The sequence below is a fragment of the Colossoma macropomum genome, unplaced genomic scaffold (genome assembly GCF_904425465.1).
Source record: "Colossoma macropomum unplaced genomic scaffold, Colossoma_macropomum, whole genome shotgun sequence".
Classification (NCBI taxonomy): Eukaryota; Metazoa; Chordata; class Actinopteri; order Characiformes; family Serrasalmidae; genus Colossoma; species Colossoma macropomum.
Genome location: NW_023494792.1, coordinates 54,649,833 through 54,670,375, shown reverse-complemented (window position 1 = coordinate 54,670,375; position 20,543 = coordinate 54,649,833). Strand labels below are relative to the sequence as shown.

At 37.8% G+C, this 20,543-nt stretch overlaps 1 protein-coding gene across 1 annotated transcript in view; it reads right to left on the bottom strand.

Moving 5' to 3' along the window:
* Window positions 1-4,015: 4,015 nt before the first annotated feature.
* The window catches only part of LOC118811223 (deleted in malignant brain tumors 1 protein-like), a gene marked incomplete at its 5' end in the record, with an annotated part of 32,000 nt that continues 15,472 nt past the window's right edge, over window positions 4,016-20,543 (bottom strand). The window contains 4 exons of the mRNA XM_036575384.1: window positions 4,016-4,099; window positions 5,261-5,310; window positions 8,574-8,669; window positions 8,799-8,885. Coding sequence (XP_036431277.1) covers window positions 4,016-4,099; window positions 5,261-5,310; window positions 8,574-8,669; window positions 8,799-8,885 — 317 coding nt within the window. The remainder of the gene's footprint in view (window positions 4,100-5,260; window positions 5,311-8,573; window positions 8,670-8,798; window positions 8,886-20,543) is intronic.

The following is a 20,543-nucleotide window of genomic DNA, read 5'->3' as shown; positions in this document are numbered from 1 at the left end:
AAGTGTGCCCCTTGTGGTCAAAAATATTTAAACTGTGTATACATTATTTAAGGGGGCATGATGCAAATGTAATTTCTCAATGCTGCATATTTCTGTATAAAATATCTGTTTGTTTTTTTTTGTTTTTTTTTTTGTGTAGGCCCTGTTTGGGGATCCTAGTGGCCACAATGGGTTAGTATGCCTCTTAAATGTTATTTGGGCATTCCCCTTCTAAAGAGCATGGACTACAATAGCTAATAGAAAGGCTCTGACTGTCTGAGGTTTTTTATGTTTGCATCTTGAACTCAAAAAGTAGTGGGGCGTCGCTCAGGACTTTGAAAAGTGTATGAACCATTAGTTTTCCACCCCCAGTCATGACAACTAACTACACTTAGCAAAAATTAACATATGACATTAAACATTATGGCATCTTTCATGACAGTAACTGATAATGATAATATACTGTCATATTACTGAACAATATCTGTCATGATAACTCATCTACTCATCTTTACATGTTTATGGCATGCTTATGTAGTAGGCTTCAAGTAAAGTGTTCTCAGCAGCATAAATAAATAAATAAATAAATAAATAAATAAAGTAATTACAAGAAACAATGTGATTAATTTAAAATACTAATTTTTCTGTTTATTAAAGCTCTAATTGTATCCTAGCTCTAATGTGGCTAGTTTTTATGTTTAAGTTGTTCTTCTCTTATAATCATGTGATTTCTCAATGCTGTTGCTGCATGTATTTGATATGTAAAGAATGCTAATCTAACACCTGAAATTTTACAGGTTTATAGGTTCTCTAACAAATTATTATGAGAAAAAAAAACCCTTCATGAAAAGGAATATGTCCTACATCAGTCCCTTTTTATAATTACTCTGAATAAAAACATATCACTAATAAGCGCTTATCAATCATAATTGTCCTTTGATATAAAACATGGTACCAGACAGGAAGTATCAACTGTATGCAGTTTTCAAGTAAGGGGCAAATCGCCAAATTCTCAGACTGGATCACAGGTGAGAGGCTCAGTTTGGTCAAGATAAAACAGCTATAAGCAGCTGCTTGATTTTGAAAGCCAGTATTGATAATAGAAGCTGATATATAAAATTACTTACAGTGAAACATCACTTTCTTCACTGTTTCTGACTGATAAATGCTGAACAATCTCTTCTGACCACAACATCTTTCAGTTCCTTACCTTCATAAATAATATACAATGACAATTAAGAACCCTTTAACTGCAGACCTACAATCCAAAACAATCATTTCCTCACATCGTAATTAAAAAATATTGCTTTTGCCAACAAATCAATCATTTTTCATAAAACCTTTTAACTGATGACCTTTATCACACCAGACATAAAATGTTTTCATGAAGATAAAAAAAGTTGGATAAAGAGATCAAAATAAGATCGTAATCAATTTGATGTAATAAACTAATGAGATGAGACGTCTTATTAAATGTTCGTAGCTGGCTGAGGCTGGTAGTGGTTAAAAAAAAAAGTATAAAAAATAAAATGTCATTTGTAATTTGTTTACATATACTTGTGGGTGTTTAACCCACTGTATCCCATTTATGCTTTATAAAAAATAATTGTGGTCTATAATAATGTCATTTTTTGTGTCTGAAGAGGTTTGAGTGTAGTTTCCTGAGGAAAGACACTGGCTGTGAGCTCTCAGTCACATGATTCATCTCTGTCTGAGGTTCTGTCTGAGGCTCCCCCTCCACGTCATCATAGTCTGTAAAAGAAGCGCATTAAAACTCTGAGATAGAAAACATCAAGCTGTGCTGGACACTGACCCTCCATAAACCAAGATACAACCAACAAAAACACAACCAACTTTGTTTTAGTTTTGAGCATCTGCATTATCCATTATTCCCAGAACACACTTAGACAGATGTAGAGAGGACTGATTACTTCCAGTGCTGTCTAGATGGCAGTGTTGCACTAATCATGTCCATCTTACACATGTGCATACTTTGTACTCAATGATACAAACTGCACTTATAAGCTTACGTGTGCAACTAAAAATGATTTATTTTATTAGTCTCCTGAACTGTCTGCACTGGAATAAATATGTCTTCTTTAAAGAGTGAACGAGGACTGTACTTGATAAAAAAGGCAGTGTTCTGTCCCACATTAATATAATGAGGACATTATTTATTTATCATATCCCCTAGATAATGTAAACATGCTTTTATGAGACTTCCTTTGCAAATAAATCACCTATTCCACACTCCACATGTACATCTGCAATACATACACAACAAAATCAGCCACTCACCTTTTACCTCTCCTACATCCTGTCCAGCAGTGATGACATCATCATAGTTTTTTGGTGTGTCCACTACACCAACATGGAAACATAAGTTATAACAATAAGAAACAAAACTGATGTTTTTACTGTGTTAAAGCTTCTGTTTAATTTTTTTCCTATACATTAAGAAAATTCTTACTTGTCATAATGTTGGAGTTTGGTCCAGTGGTAACAGCATCATCATAGTTATCTGTCATGTCTTCTGTGAAAATGTAGAGATAAATGTCATTAAATCAGCATCAGCATCATCAGTGACTGTTCATGTTTGAGATTACAGTGTTGTTACATTACAAGTCAAACCTGTTACAACAGCTGATCTCTGATCAGCAGTGATGACATCATCATAATTCTCTGCTGCGTCCTCTACACCAAAACATATACCGTATATATACAGTATTTATATACAGTACTTAACAAAATGTAATTCAGTAACAAATAATAAATTGATTTTGGTCAGATTTTGCAGGTATGATGATATAGCCATTGTTGGGACAAAACCTCAATTTATTATTTTTTGACATCATTTGAAAATTTCATGATGTATGAATTAACTGGTAATTAAATGGTCCAAAATACTAAAAATATTTCTCCATTTACTTCCATTAAAAGTTAAAAGATATAAGGTTTTGTTCCGGCAGCAGCCATATATTATGCGTACCAAAATACTCTCCTGCCCTTATGTGTAGACCACTGCTGTAAGGGTGAGTAAATGTCACGTATGGAGATGAGAGCCTGGATGCAAGTGCAAAACGAGGCTATAATTCAGAAGGGTAGAACACAAGCACAGTAGCAGGATAAACCAAAAAATCAAAGGGAAACAAATGAACAAACACTCTATGAGGGCCATAAGGCTCAGTGATCTGCTAAGAGGTACGAGACTTCACAACTGAGGAAAGAAAGCTGGAGCTTAAATAGCAGAGATGAAATCATAAACAGGTGGAGGGCAGAACCGAGTGAGGGAGAGAGGAGGTGGGCAGAGACGAGGACCTGACAGTAAAGCTCCTCAAATGGTTCAGAAAGTCATTACAAACACAGACTGTTAGAGTCTATTTTCACAGCTTTTGTAATGATTTTAAATCTCTACTTAATTTCTATTTCTTTCTAAACTAAAACCCCAAAACAGAAACACACCTGCTACACTATCAGAGATCTGTCCAGCAGTGATTATATCATCATAGCTCTCTGCTGTGTCCTCTTTTGCTGAGTCATCTAAATCAAATAAAAGCAGACTGACTTTACAAACAGTGCATCAATTTTTAGATTGTGGTTTAATGTAAAGACAAAATCAGGTAATTTAATTAATAAAAGAGCTCACTTATCAGGCCACTGGTGGTGACATCATCATAATATTCTGCCTTTACTCCAGTCAGAGACTTTTCCGCAAACAGAGTAAAAATTATCACTTTTAAATACATTTGGAAAATAAAATCCTCATTCAGAGACGCTTTAATGTAACAATTTCAGTGTGTGACTCCATTAAGATTATTCAGGAAATCATTTCTGCAGACACTTCTGATCTAGAGATGAATCAAATCTTCAATCAAAGAAACAAACTAAACTCACTATTAAAGAGAATTTCCATCTGAAACAGCAAACAAAAACAAATACTAGTGATGTAAAAAAAAATTGTAAAGAACTAACATGTACCTGTTTCAAAATTAAATTTCTTTCCTCATAAACACTGTATACTGGGGTAGAAGTAGAACTACACTGAACAAACACAAACCAGAGAGAAGCTCCTCATCCACATCCTCATATCCTGAATGCTGTTCTTCAGAGAGGATACTTCCTGTTAGAAGAGAGCAGAACAGTCATCAAACACATTCAGAATGCAGAACCACCCACAATCCTCTGAGTGCTGTGGATCATTGTGAACTGGGTTAGTTACAGGAAATAACATCAGTGCAGACAGTAGAGGGCGCTCTCAGACACAACTCTCGAACACAGACCCAGACACAACCCCTCCATCCCAACACACTGACATTACACTTCCACACACACATTTATTCTCTTCACATGTACACAAATACACTCTCTCACGTCCGCACTCCTCCACCTCCAGCTCTAGACTGACTAGTTCTTCATGTTCCAATGCATAAACACATGCATTAACAAGAATAAACCCAGAATAAATGCAGACAATAATGCTACACAGCCTGGAACTAACCTGACACACATTTCATGAGGGACACGCTACAATATATAAGAATATAAGAATAAGAAGAAAAAATTCAGATCCATACATTTCAGTAGAGTGTTTTGTGAGTTACAATATATGATTAAGATTATGGATTATGGATTTTTTTTTTCTTACAGTTGGAGAGATACTGTAAGAAAAACCCTAACCCAGATTTCTTCAGTTCCCGTCCTGGAGTGTCAGTGTCCACAGCAGTTTGCTTATTTACCTGCTCAATCCCTGATTCAACCTATCTGTTAAATGTCAGGTTTAGTAGGTGAGTTTTAGCTGGGAAATGACCATACAGTGCTGGACACCAGCTCTATAGTATTGAAACTAAGCAGCTCTGCTTTACACCATGGCTAAAGAGCTTTACTGAACCTGCTGACCGAGAAACTTTACACCACAGCTAAGGAGCTTTTATGAGACTTTATTCTGTGATTTGGGGAATTTTCTCCTCACCAGCCAGGAAACTGTGTGTGTGTGTGTGTGTGTGTGTGTGTGTGTGCGCGTGTGTGTGTGTGTGTGTGTGTGATGAGTTTTGTACATTTTTGATTTGTGTATTTTTTTACTGTTGTGGAGCATCTTTGAGTTTGTAAAAGGCACCATATAACTTAAACACATTATTACTGACTATGTATTACATATCAAATAACATAATTTATGTAAACGGTCATTGTTTATGAAAACATGGACATAGTGATAAGTTCTTTTATTTATAATTTGTGACTGTAATATTTCTCAGAGGACGCACACATGTTCTGGTCCTCTTACCTGAGAGAAGCTCTTCATCCACATCCTCATATCCTTCAGAGAGATACTTCCTGTTAGAGGAGAGCAGAACAGTCATAAAATATGTTCAGAGTGCTGTGGATCATACATCCACATACAGAGCTACATGCTGAGGACAAATTGAAGGAAAAACCTAAATAAATGAGTAGATGGCAGTTTTAGTCACACAGACTGCTCACTGGCTCATTTTCCAATAGGAACAGTGTCTAAAGTGACATCTGCATTTAGATGCGAAAGACATCAGTAAGTACAGCTGGACATTGTAGTAGAAAGTGCACATTTACAGACCGTGATGCTCATGCATTACTGTGATATGTATGTAGAAACCAAAATGTAAAAAGCAAAAAGTATTCAACTTACACAATCATGGACACATCATACAGAGCATAAATTGTATGTCCAGATGTCTCAGGACAAGCCTTGAGAGAGGAGTGAAAGTGGCTACCACTCTAAACATCTCCAGTTCTTAAGGAGAACTAATAAGTAATATACTGTAACGGTAGCAATTATCACTATTTATAATAGTAATATGCTCTGTCCAGCTGTTTTGTCATGTGTTTTCATTCTGTGCAGCTCATTGGCTTAAAACTCACACTCACAGTTTAGTAGGTTCTCCACAAAGTAAAGCCATTAGCACTCAAGTACATTTTGCGTGGGTCATTAGGATGGAGGAACTTGCATAAATAACGTTTATGGATAAATCCAGGTTATGAAATGAGGAACATTCATGTTATCAGGTAGGCTGTGGACGAAAACATTCAGAAAAACAGTGTTATTGCTGTGGTACAGTGGAACTTAATCATCAGTGACACTGTGTAAATAGGACAAAGCAGCAGAGTCCAGTATGAGACTGGATCACTGTGTTAGAGCAAAAGCATGCTGCTCAAAAACAATCACACACTGGTTCACTCGCTCACTGACTGACTGACTGACTGACTTACTAGCTCACAGGCTTCATCCAAATAGTTTTAATTAACTTCCTTTAATATCTGATTTCTTAAATTTTGTCTGATGTGGTTCAGTTGTGGACCCACATATATGTCAATCAATTAGTCTCTCACTCATTCACCTGACCACTCATTAGGTCAGTCACTAATCATTTAGCCACTCTCTTGGTCATTCCTTCGGTCACTTGCTCTGTCACTCATTCACTTGGTTACTCACTCAATCTCTTGGTCAACTGGCCATACTGACTCACTTGATCAATCACTTGTTCACTCACTCATCACTCACTTATCACTTGGTCACTCATTTAGCCACTTGGTCACTTGGTTACTCATTCAATCACTCATTTTACTGGTCATTTGGTCACTCAATCTGTCACTCAGTCACTTGGTCACTTACCTGCTCAGTCATTTTATCACTTGGTAACTCATTCAATATTTGTTCTCTCAGTCACTCAGTCATCACTCACTCAGATACTAACTTGGTTGCTCACATGGTCACTCACTCATTTTCTCAGTCACTTCGTTGCTCACGTGGTCACTCATTTATCAATCAGTCACTCACAAAATCATATGCTTGTCTGGTCACTCATTCTGTCACTTTATTGTCTGGTCACGCGGTCACTTGGTTATTCACTCAGAATGCTTTTTCACTTGGTCACTTGCTCTGTAACTCAATACAATACTTGACAACTCACATGGTCAATCACTTGAGCACTCATTCGACCACTCATTAAATTCATTAAGATCACTTGGTTGTTTATTTGTTTACTGATTTGTTCACTCGCTCACTATCTCAGCGCTCACTAATTACTTAAAACTCGATCACACGCTCATCATTAGTTCACTCACTCTTTGAGCCACTTATTCAGTCACAGTTTTTACTCATCACCTGGTCACTCTCTCACTTCGTCATGTAGACAATCACTCACTCAGTCACTTACTTGTTCCCTCAATCACTCACTCAGTCAGTCACTCAATCACTCACTGACTCAGTTACTAACTAATTTATTTACTTACTTGGTCACTGACTAACTCAATCACTCTTTCAATTACTGTCACTCATTCATTCTGTCACTTTGTCATTTATTTGGTCACTCACGCTGTCACAAACTCACTTGGTCACTCATTCAGACACTAACTCATTCGCTCACTTGTTTATTCACTTGTAATTCAGTCACTCACTCACTGATTGGTGGGCACGCTCTCTCTGTGATTCCTTCAGTCACACACACACACACACAAACACGTGCACACACACACACACACACACACACACACACACACACACACACACACACACACACCTCACACACTTTTCCCTCTCTCTCACACACACCTGCAGCTGTGTGGTTTCTCTGTATGTCTAAAAATGGAAGTTTTACAGGAATTACTCAGTTTAACTTCAGCTGCCTAATAGATGCTTATCAGCAGAATTAACACACTACACTACATGTAGATCTACTCTAACTGCACATTTCATCTAATATACACTAAACTCTCATTTGGCTGACATCTTTAATTATTACAATTTTTCATGATTGCTGAGGTCGAGTTAATCCTTACTGTTATGTTCTTAGCAAAGTAGCACTTTATATTTACTAATGTGTTAACACATTCTTAGTGTTGTTACTCACTTTTCACACAATTTATCAAAGAATTTAACACAAATCTGGCATAAAAACAAAATGTTCATTAGATTACTGTATAAAACAAAAGGGGAAATGTACTCACAACTGATAAAAATGCTCTTATAGTTATATCTACCATTAGCAACCATGTGAACTACATATTCTACTATAGTTAACTCAGCAATCATCTGTGATCAGTTGATGATTGTAAACATGGATGAAAGAGACTTTTGCAAAGTATTTATTAGATATTTTATTTTTTGCTTTTTTCCATACTCATTGGAAAAGGTGAGAATACAGAAAAGCATCACTGACTCAAATGAAGACAAACCAGAGGCTGGAGACAGTATTTGTCAGTGGAGGGATGTGAAATTTGTAAGTCTGTTCTTGTGTAAAAGTGATTGTGTTGATTTAGGATTTGGGTTAGAATGTCTTCCAGCTTCATAAGCCATGATTGATGACATGGTTCATAAATTTTATGGCTGAATTTTACTGGAATTTTCAGTTCAGTATGGTATTTATGCTAAGGCCTTCTGTTTGGGTGCCTCTGACACAGTCTATCCCACTACTGACAAATACTCAAGTCTGGGGTTTGGAATCAGTGCTGTGATCACTGGGTAAACGTGCATGCACTGTGATGTGTGTTCTATGATCTCAAATGTCAGTATACTTTAATTTATTCCAGCAAGACTCATTTAGAACACTCTTTATATCACTCACCTCCTCGAGTCAAGGCATTTCTTTTAGTGATGTACCCGCGGTCGATCTCCTCATAGACTGCCTCAGTCAGAGCCTTACGCCTCTGCTTAGAGATCACTGTGAGGGAGACAAAGAGAAACATGGAGCCAGTTCAGTAGAAGAGAAGACTGATGACAGACTGAAGGACTAATGGTGTTTAGAGAATGTATAGAAAGTGGATTGTAGATGATCTCTGAATGTCTCTACCTCTCCTGAGCACTCTGTTCTGGTAAAACAGCACCACCAGAAGCACTAAGGCCAGGAAGAGCACTGCTCCCAGAACCAGGAGAGACACTGGAAAGATGGATGAAATAGGTAGAGGAGTTTCTTCATTCAGGATTTTCGCCGTTGGCTGAACAACTGAGAATAAAAACTATGTTAAGTGCTGAAAAGTTTATTTAGAAATATTTAGGAAAATGGCCTAAGAGACCAACCGGTGGTGGTGGTGGATGTTGTTGATGTTGTGGGTTGACTGTTGGTGTTAACTGGCAGTTCTACTTCTAACTTATTGAAATTTAAACATCAGATATGTTAAACTAACATTAGGCAACATTCATAAAAAGTGAAACATTGTAGTTTTCAGTGTAGCCTTGCAGATTAATAACACCGGAATAAAAGAGGTTTGACTGGAGTCAAAAACTCCTTTGACCTGCACAGGTGACTCCAGCGTGCTGCCTGTGGGAGCAGTCAGTGTGGTTCTTCAGTCAGTGTGGATAGTGAGTATGATAGTGAGTGTGAGACAGAGAGTAGGTTATAAGTGTGTGTGTGTGTGTGTGTGAGAGACAGAGAGTAGGTTATAAGTGTGTGTGTGTGTGTGTGTGTGTGTGTGTGTGTGTGTGTGTGAGAGTAGGTTATCAGTGTGCATGTGTGTGTGAGTTTTATAGAGTGTGTGAGAGGGTTTGATAGTGTGTGTGAGAGAGTTTGATAGTGAGTGTGAGAGGGTTTGATAGTGAGTGTGAGAGTTTGATAGTGAGTGTGAGAGAGTTTGATAGTGTGTGTGAGAGGGTTTGATAGTGTGTGTGAGAGGGTTTGATAGTCAGTGGGAGAGGGTTTGATAGTAAGTGTGAGAGTTTGATAGTGAGTGTGAGAAAGTTTGAGAGTGTGTGTGAGAGGGTTTGATAGTGTGTGTGAGAGTGTTCGATAGTGAGTGTGGGAGAGTTTGATATTGTGTGTGAGACAGTTTGGTAGAGTGTGTGAGAGGGTTTGATAGTGAGTGTGAGAGGATTGATAGTAAGTGTGAGAGTTTGATAGTGAGTGTGAGAGGGTTTGATAGTGAGTGTGAGAGGATTGATAGTAAGTGTGAGAGTTTGATAGTGAGTGTGAGAGGTAAGTTAGAATTTTGGCCTAAACGACCTCTCATATAAGAGTGTGAGACAGAGAGTAAGTTATAAGTGTGTGTGTGTGTGAGAGACAGAGAGTAGGTTATAAGTGTGTGTGTGTGTGAGTTTGATAGTGTGTGTGAGAGGGTTTGATAGTGTGTGTGAGAGAGTTTGATAGTGAGTGTGAGGGTTTGGTAGTGTGTGCGTGTGAGAGTTTGATAGTGTGTGTGAAAGAGTTTGATAGTGTGTGTGAGAGAGTTTGATGGTGTGTGTGAGAGTTTGATAGTGTGTGTGAAAGAGTTTGATAATCAGTGTGAGATGGTTTCATAGTGAGTGTGAGAGGGTTTGTTAGTGTGTGTGAGAGAGTTTGATCAGTGAGTGTGAGAGAGTTTGATAGTGAGTGTGAGAGAGTTGATAGTGTGTGTGAAAGGGTTTGATAGTGTGTGTGACAGTTTGATAGTGTGTGAGAGAGTTTGATAGTGTGTGTGAGAGAGTTTGATAATCAGTGTGAGATGGTTTCATAGTGAGTGTGAGAGGGTTTGTTAGTGTGTGTGAGAGAGTTTTATAGTGTGTGTGAAAGAGTTTGATAGTGAGTGTGAGAGGGTTTGATAGTGTGTGAGAGAGTTTGATACTGAGTGTGAGAGGGTTTGATAGTGAATGTGAGAGCGTTTGATAGTGAGTGTTAGAGGGTTTGATAGTGTGTGTGAGAGAGTTTGATAGTGAGAGTGAGAGTTTGATAGTGAGTGTGAGAGGGTTTGATAGTGTGTGTGTGAGAGGTTTGATAGTGAATGTGAGAGCTTTGATAGTGAGTATGAGAGGGTTTGATAGCAAGTGTGAGAGTTTGACAGTGAGTGTGAGAGTTTGATAGTGAGTGTGAGAGAGTTTGATAGTGTGTGTGTGAGGGTTTGATAGTGTGTGTGAGAGGATTGATAGTAAGTGTGAGAGTTTGGTAGTGAGTGTGAGAGGTAAGTTAGAATTTTGGCCTAAACGGCCTCTCATATAAGAGTGTGAGACAGAGAGTAAGTTATAAGTGTGTGTGTGTGTCTGAGAGACAGAGAGTAGGTTATAAGTGTGTGTGTGTGTGAGTTTGATAGTGAGTGTGAGGGTTTGGTAGTGTGTGCATGTGAGAGTTTGATAGTGTGTGTGAAAGAGTTTGATAGTGTGTGTGAGAGAGTTTGATATTGAGTGTGAGAGGGTTTGATAGTGAGTGTGAGAGAGTTTGATAGTGAGTGTGAGAGAGTTTGATAGTGTGTGTGAGAGGGTTTGATAGTGTGTGTGTGATAGTTTGATAGTGTGTGAGAGAGTTTGATAGTGTGTGTGAGAGAGTTTGATAATCAGTGTGAGATGGTTTCATAGTGAGTGTGAGAGGGTTTGATAGTGTGTGTGAGAGAGTTTGATAGTGAGTGTGAGAGGGTTTGATAGTGTGTGAGAGAGTTTGATACTGAGTGTGAGAGAGTTTGATAGTGTGTGTGAAAGAGTTTGATAGTGAGTGTGAGAGGGTTTGATAGTGTGTGTAGAGAGTTTGATACTGAGTGTGAGAGAGTTTGATAGTGTGTCAGAGGGTTTGATAGTGAGTGTGAGAGTTCGATAGTGTGTGAGAGCGTTTGATAGTGTGTGAGAGAGTTTGATAGAGTGTGTGAGAGAGTTTGATAGTCAGTGTGAAAGCGTTTGATAGTGAGTGTGAGAGGGTTTGATAGTGAGTGTGAGAGTTTGATAGTGTGTGTGAGAGGGATTGATAGTCAGTGTGAGAGGGATTGATAGTGAGTGTGAGAGGGTTTGATAGTGAGTGTGAGAGTTTGATAGTGTGTGTGAGAGGGATTGATAGTCAGTGTGAGAGGGATTGATAGTGAGTGTGAGAGGGTTTGATAGTGAGTGTGAGAGTTTGATAGTGTGTGTGAGAGAGTTTGATAGTCAGTGTGAGAGTGTTTGATAGTGAGTGTGAGAGGGTTTGATAGTGAGTGTGAGAAGGTTTGGTAGTGTGTGTGAGAGAGTTTGATAATGTGTGCGAGAGAGTTTGATAGTGAGTGTGATCGGGTTTGTTAGTGTGTGAGAGAGTTTGATAGTGTGTGTGAGAGGTTTGTAGTATGTGAGAGGGTTTGATAGTGAGTGTGAGAGTTCGATAGTGTGTGAGAGGGTTTGATAGTGTGTGAGAGAGTTTGATAGTGAGTGTGAGAGGTTTATAGTGTGTGAGAGGGTTTGATAGTGAGTGTGAGAGTTCGATAGTGTGTGAGAGTTTGATAGTGTGTGAGAGAGTTTGATAGTGTGTGTGAGAGAGTTTGATATTCACTGTGAGAATGTTTGATAGTGAGTGTGAGAGGGTTTGATAGTGAGTGTGAGAGGGTTTGGTAGTGTGTGTGAGAGTTTGGTATTGTGTGTGAGAGAGTTTGGTAGTGTGTGAGAGGATTGATAGTAAGTGTGAGAGTTTGGTCGTGAGTTTGAGAGGTAAGTTAGAATTTTGGCCTCTCATATGAGAGTGTGAGACAGAAAGTAGATTATAAGTGTGTGTGTGTGAGAGAGACAGAGAGGAGGTTATAAGTGTGTGTGTGTGTGTGTGTGTGTGTGTCAGTTGACTTTCACAATAAGACAACAATGTTCTCATCCACTAATGAACTGTTTTTGAATATAAACCTTTAATAGTATAGTAAATTTAAGATTTTATTTATTAAAACAATAATGCTGTTTTCTCGTTAATTAGAGAAACAGGTGTAATCAGGTGTATGTGTGTGAGAGAGAGAGAGAGAGAGAGAGAGAGAGAGAGAGAGAAAGATAACACAGTGTGTGTTTGTCTGTGTGTTAACAGGTTATCTGGGTGTGTGTGTCAGAGAGAGTAAGTTATTTCTGTGTGTGTGTGTGTGGGTGTGAGAGAGAAAAGGTTATTTGTGTGTGTGTGTGTGTGTGTGTGTGTGTGAGAGAGAGAGAGTGAGGGAGAGAGAGTGTAGGTTATTTGTGTGTGTGTGTGTGTGTGTGTGTGTGTGTGTGTGTGTATGTGTGTTTGTGTGTGTGTGAGAGACAGAGATTAGGTTGTAAGTGTGTCTGTCTGTGTGTGTGTGTGTGTGTGTGTGTGTGAGAGAGAGAGAGAGAGAGAGAGAGAGAGTAGGTTATCAGTGTGTGTTTATGCGATTGTGAGTAGGCTGTACTGCAAAGGACAGCTCAAACCACATCATCAAGTTTGCTGATGACACCACTCTGGTGGGTCTGATCAGCAAGAACGATGAGTCAACATACAGAGAGGAGGTGCAGCGGCTAACGGACTAGCGCAGAACCCACAACCTGTCTCTGAATGTGGACAAAGCTAAGGAGATGGTTGTTGACTTTCGTAGAGTGTGAAGTGTCCACCCTCCACTGAACATCACTGACTCTGCTGTAGAAATCGTCAGGAGCACCAAGTTCCTCCGCTCCTCTCCCCCCTCCCATCCTCATCATGTTCTACATGGGGACTGTGAAGAGTATCTTGAGCAGCTGCATCATCGCCTGGTTTGAGAATTGCACCCCTCCATCATGGACATCTACACCACATACTGCATCCGCAAAGCAACCAGCATTGTGGATGACCCCATCCATCCCTCACACAGACTTTTTTCACTGCTGCCGTCTGGCAGAAGGTACCAGAGCATTTGTGCCATCACTGCCAGGTTATTAGTGTGTGTGTGTGTGTGTGTGTGTGTGTGTGCATGAGACAGAGAGTAGGTTATAAGTGTGTGTGTGTGTGTGTATGAGTAGGTTATCAGTGTGTGTGTGTCTGTGTGTGTGTGTGTGCTTGAGAGAGAGAGCAGGTTATTTGTGTGTGTGTGTGTGTGTGTGTGTGATGGTTATCAGTGTGTGGAGCAGCTCTCTGCAGGTGCAGCATTAATGCTGTATTACACTGGAGTGTTTCCTCTCTCTGAAGTCAGTCTCCTGTATGTTGGTGTGTTTCTCAGCGCTGATGCTCTTTTGATAAATATGGAGAAAGAAAAAATGCCTCCTCTGATTTGTCGCTGAAAATGTTTGATGATTTCCTCTCCTCTTTCTAATAAGGTAATATTGAGTGTGATTGGCGGCTGTGGGGAACTCTCTCTCTCTCTCTCTCTCAGTGTCTCTCCCCATCTCTCTCTCTGTCTGTCTGTCTTTCTCTCTCTCTCTCTCTCTCTCTCTCTCTCTCTCTCTTCTCTCTCTCTCTCTCTCTCTCTCCCTCTCTCTCTCTCTCTCTCTCTCTCTCTCTCAGTTTCTTCAGTCTCTCTGAGGAGTGGAGGTGAAGCTTGTTCTGCTGCTGAGTTGAACGGACTGTGTGCAGGTCAGAGGGAGATGGACAGCTGTGTGCCTCTCATTCTTCTGTCCTCTACAATCACACTCACCACAGCTTGTAAGTACACTTTCAGTATCAAACAATAAAAATATTATTTTATTTCTCTGCTGCTTTAACTGTCTCTGAACTGGCATTCAAAAGAGAGTTCAGATATTCTGTTTATGTTGTTGCTTACATAGACAGCAGTGATGATATGGAAGTAAGTTTAAGATATGAATCTTATTAAATCTCTGCTTATATATACTATATACTAGGTGCCCTTTGCAGGTTCATTATGTAAGTTCAGGTTAACTTGTGTGAGAACCACCAGGTATATTTGAGCTTTGAATGAGTATCTTTATTCCAGTAAATATTAGTTCCATATTAATTGATACATTTACTAGTAAGTCTTCTACCAGTAAACATACTGCTAAGTACACTGTAATATGGTGAAAGAAGGGCTATAAAGTCTAACTTTATACAAAGTATTTACACTATTTGTTTTCTTGTTTCTTTAATGTAGCATTAGTGCTACAGGATTTTTTTTTTTTTTAATATATGAAAGCAATAAAAAAAGACTTCAATCTCATCTTTCATGTTCAAATTTTTTAAATGATTATTTTTTCCAGTTGCAGCAGGAGTGGCACCATACCTCCAAAAGTGGTGGGGCAAAACATACTTGTAGCACGAATGTGCTACCCCGGGCTCAAGGGGGATGCGGGAGGCAGGAATCAGTGTTGCAGCAGCCATTTTTTCTTTAATCACACATCAAATAAACAATATAACACACAACCAACTCAAAGCTACGCTAAGCTAGCCACTTTTCAGTGGCTTTCAACTTTTTTTTCTGCTCGTCTCTCTCTCTCTCTCTCTCTCTCTCTCTGTTCCCTCTCAGCTCTATTTAAAAGGCGCTCACGCTGCCAGCCAGATCAGCACCAGCGGCTCTCATTAAGGGCATGAGGTATGGGAGGCAAATCCAGCCAAAAAAGAAATTAAATTAAAACCATAAAATGAAAATGCAAACCTCTTTTTGCCATTCTTTTTCCAAACATCTGCGCAAATATCCTGCCAAAATCGAAAATGAAATGAAATGTCTACATTTGCAATTTCATTTTTCACATGAGCATGGGCCATTTGTGACAAAAGTAAAAAAAATCTAAAATGAAAAAGCTAATAGAGAAAAGAAAATCCAAGCTTCACTTTGGCTTTGGCTTTTCTCCATGAAGTGCAGGATACGAGTCAAAACTAAAATCAAAATGCAGTATTCACGTTCTTATTTCTTTTTCACATCAATCGGCTGCAGATCTGACAAAATGAAAATGAAAATGCATACCTGATAAATCAACAGCAAAGTGACGGTTTGTGATTCAGTTGTCGGCGCGGACGCGCTTTAAGTGTCAGAAAGAAAAGGCAAATGCAAACGAACATCAGCGCCACCTGCTGGACATTTACTTTACATTTTCCACTTTTCGTTTTCGTTTTCAAACTGACCAACATGCAAATATATGTTAATTAGCACTAGGCGGGGCTACGAGGTACATTTTAGGACATCCTCAGACCTCAGAGTCAGAACGCATCATTCCTCAAGCTAAACGACTTCGAGTCTCGAGAAAAATCATTGTCATGACTCAGATCTGGTGAAACTGAACAAACACCGTCAGAAAAAAACTGAAAATGTTATACTGGCGTTTATAGTTATAGTATATATAATAGTTTTCTAAGTTATACGAACCAGTATGTGCTCGACCAGTCTTGCGTTTGGTCTGATACATTTTCTCTGAGGCCGTTTGGTCTGACGGTGTTTGTGCTGACGTTCAGTTTCACCAGATCTGAGTCATGACGATGTTTTTTTCTCGAGACTCGAAGTCGTTTAGCTAGCTCACAATTTCATTCACTTATCACTTCTTGTGTAGTTGATGTTGGGCTGTTACTGTTTTAGTTCATTACAGATTAAATCCCACATAAACAGTGATGCAGTCTGAGCTCTATACTTCACAAACAGTCTACATGCTCAGTGCTCTCTGTTAACTCTCTTACTCACACAGTAACATCATCAGCCTAAACAAAATCTACCGCTTGCGCGAGCTCTTTAGAACAGTTGGCTAATTAATCACATCAAAAGAAATTATATAACGAAGAGACTGGGCATCGTGACGTAATAGTTATTTTCAGCATAGTTGTCTCCTTGCGAAGTTTATGAATTCGAATTATTATTATTATTATTATTATTAATAATAATAATAATAATAATAATAATAATACTCAAACTCGTGGTCATCTTCCAACAGATTAAAGAAATACAGAGAAACATACTTATCTAAATATATAGTAAAATATTGATCTTTGTTTTTACTATTATTACTGTCTTTGAAGGGCAGTTACATTTATGATGCTTACATTTTTTCGGAAAATATTTATCTATGTTTTTTATATATAATATACTCTAGAAAAATGATATAATCCAATTATTGTTGTACATTATTGTTTAAAAAAGAAGAGCAGCTATAATTAGTATTATTATTATTATTGTTATTCTTCTTCTTCTTCTTATTATTATTATTATTATTATTAATATTATTATTATTATAAAGCCTTTTAATAATAATAATAATAATAATAATAATAATATGTTAATATTGATCTCATACAAATACTGCGTCTATTTTAAAATACATTTAAAACGCATCTCTGGCTGATACTGAATTGTTCACAGCTGAAGAAATAAAAATCTAAAAGCTCTCAATAAAATCATAACAGAACTGAAATGTAGTTCAGTGTAAATGTCTGTTGTTAAATAAACCTTTAATTTAGATTTAATCTAGATTTAAGACCAATTAACTACACAAAAAACTCTACGTTACTTAGTGTTACACAATAAATAAACCGTTTAATTAATTAATTCATGTTATTGTTACAAGTGAAAAACAACCTTTCTGGTTCTATAAAGAACCAATTCTATTATGATACATTAAGTATTTTTATTTGTCCAGTTCTCATTTTACATTACTGACCCTCAACCTCCTAATAAACTACAGACCTTTAAAACTGAACCTAGAAAACAAATAAATCAGGAAACAAATTAATTCATTCATTCATAATTTTAATTATTTCAGATTTAAGATTTCAGATTGATTCGATTCAGATCTGTCTAAATGCAGCTCCTCTATGACGCTTCGTGTACAGCAATTTGTAAAAGCAAAGACACTGATTTGCTGCACGTGTTGTAGTTGGTGGACACTGAGACAAAGACATGACCTGAACAGATGACGTAGTTCGAGTAAAACGTTTTTTTTATATGACTGAGGTTTAAATACAGGAACTATCAGCTTTGTGACTTAAGACACTCAGTATAGTTTCTATTCAGTTTGACCTCTGTGGGGCGCTCTGAGAGAGGGAGACCACGGAGAGAATTCGGTTCAGTCTCCTAGGGAGGGAGGGAGAGAGAGAGAGAGAGAGAGAGAGTTCATGCGGTCACCGGCTGTCCACAACACGAGGTGCTGAATTTTCACAGCTTCTGTCAGCACCTTGGAGAGCTGCCCTTGATTATGACAGGATTTTTTTTAAAGCAGGATTTTTGGGGAAGTTGTAAAAACATTTGGTCAGAGTGCAAAACGATGCTGTTCTTGTCCACCAGAATGTCTGATGTTCTGTTTATAATTTTTAATGTAACAAGTGAATTCACACTAAACCCACTAAATCCTCCATGAGTTGCTCACAGTTTCACACATCAGTCAGTTTTCAATTCACAAAATATCAAGCCAGCTAGTGAGTCCACAAACATGTAATGTTTACATTATAACAAAAGCTGATATTATTAAAGTGTTAAATTTATTATTGTTTATTTTTATTTTTTTTAATCACACAATCAAGAAAGAAGAATCTGTAAGTGATGAAATTATCTGACACTGTTGTTCATCTGAAAGACAGAAATTCTGTAAAAATGATGATGTAAAAACAATTTAAGTAGTGAAACAACATTCAAACACAAAAGCATAAAACACCATCCTTTGAAAGATCATAAGTAAGGAGTTTTTCAGCTGCAGATACTTTTCAGTTGTCCAGTTTATATTAATACTTGATCACACACATATGAAATGCACTCTGTTAGACGCTGTGTTTACTTTCCACAGCACATCCACACAAAGAACAGCATCCTGTATATACTGTCAAAAACAGATGCTGTACAGGTACATTTATGTTCATCAGGGTACAAACAGTATAAATGTACCTTCAAAGGTACAACAAGCGTGTTAAGGTCCAGGTGTGCCTTTAGTTTTAAAAGTCGTAAAATTTACTTTCCCAAATGGACTTCTGACATTTTTACATTTTCATGACCTAATATATTAAAATAGAAAAATAAAATAAAAAGCTTGGAGTCAATACAAGGTCTGTGGAGTCACTGTAACTTAAAAAATACAATTGTAATGAAATATGCTCTAATTATGTTTTGAGGGTACCAGGTCATGCCTGACACCTTACCGCCTGCACTAGGAGGGTGAAGGCCAGCACGTGTCAGTAATTCCCTATGCCACCAGAGGTCTCTCTCTCCCGAGAACCAGTCCTGCTCCCAGGTTTAAGCCACCTGCACCTCATTACCTCCCTAATTAGTCTCACCTTAAATACTCCCCAAACTCAGCTAACCTGTGTGAGGTATTCCCAGTCCTTTGGAGTCTGACTACTGAGCATTTGTTTTGTTTGCCCCTCTGGTGTTTTGAGCTTCTGCCTGACTTTTTGTAATCTGCTTTTGTTTTTTGTCCATTTTGGATTGTCTTCCAGGCCCGTCAGACTAATTCACTGGTATGACCTTTTTACCTTAGTAAATCTGCACATGGGTCCCTCACAAAGCTACATTACAAACTGTACTATCACTAGTCTATGTGTGTACAGAGACAGATTAAGGGGAGTCTGGACACTTCCTATTTCTCAAATTATACCAAAAACAGGACTTCAAACACTAGAAAACACTCAAACACTGTTATAAAGTGTTCAGAGTTCAGAGGTGCTCAACATAAAACAGTAATGAAACATTGTTTGCTGTTCTGTGTTGAGAAAATTAGTGGATTTTTCTATAAAAATGATTTATGGATTTACAAACTACAATTTTGCACAACAACTCTAAAGGAGCCCATTCATTTTGAACTCACTCAGGAGTGCCCTCTAGTGTTTGGTAAACCTGGAAGATATTATTGAGTTGTCCCTTTCTGCAATTTGATTCTTTTTTTCCGTTTCTTTTTTTGTGTGTGTTTGTGTAAATGCTGATTAAAATATTAGCTTGACTTTAAATGCTAATTAAGTGAACAAGTTTTTTTTACAATGCACAACAAATTACTTTCTAGGGTAAAATAAATTTGTGTTGTCACAGCAAAACATTTAGACCCCAGTTTAATCAGTTAAATCATAAGAAACTCAAGATGCAGAATTTATTATGCCTGTGTGGATATAATCTCAAATGATCACAAAATTCTCAAAATAATTACAGGCTTGCAAATAGCATGAGAGAGAAAGACCAGACCACTTTTCTTACTGTATAACGCAGAATTAGGTGAGTAACTATGATCTAGAATTGCTCTGTAAACAGTTATAAGGTGCTGCCTGATTCTGAATGTCAACACTGATAATAGAAACTGTTTAACACAATCAGTGGGTTAAATTAGCAGCTCATACAAATTATAATAGATAATATTTTTTTTGGTACAAAATGCTTTTCATGAAGTTAAAAGGTTGAATAAAAATGTAGGTGTTTAATTCCTCTTTTCTTTTTTGATATGTAAAGCTATAATTAGCAGTATTTAGGCTCAATAAAATATATTGAATTCTGATCTAAAACAAAGTCATTTCTTGCATTTGAAGAGGTCTGAGTGTAATTTCCTGGGGAAGGACTCTGGGTGTGTCCACCACTTCTCTTAATCACATGATTCATCTCTGTCTGAGGCTCCTCCTCTAAGTCATGATAATCTGAAAAATAAATAATCAATATATTTAACTCTTTTGAATATATACATCATTTCCTAAAACTTCCAAAAAGAAAAAAGAAAATAGAGCATTATGTAACAAGTTGTTCACTAACTTTTTTCTTTTATCTTCTATTTTTTTCTTCCAGTATTTTTTTCCAATAGTTTTTCTTCCTATATTTATTAAAACTCCACCATAATGCTAAGATGATCCATGTGTAGAAGAAGCTACAGCACTGCCAGTGAATACTGAATGAGTTCACTTCAGTCTGATTCCCCACCATGGTGGTCCTTAGTGCAGGACTCTTAACTCTGGCCTTGGGGGGCCGGTGTCCAAACACACCTGATTTCACTCGTCCTTTAATTACTATGTTTAGTCTGGACACCAACCCTCCAGAACCTACAGTTCCACAGATCTACA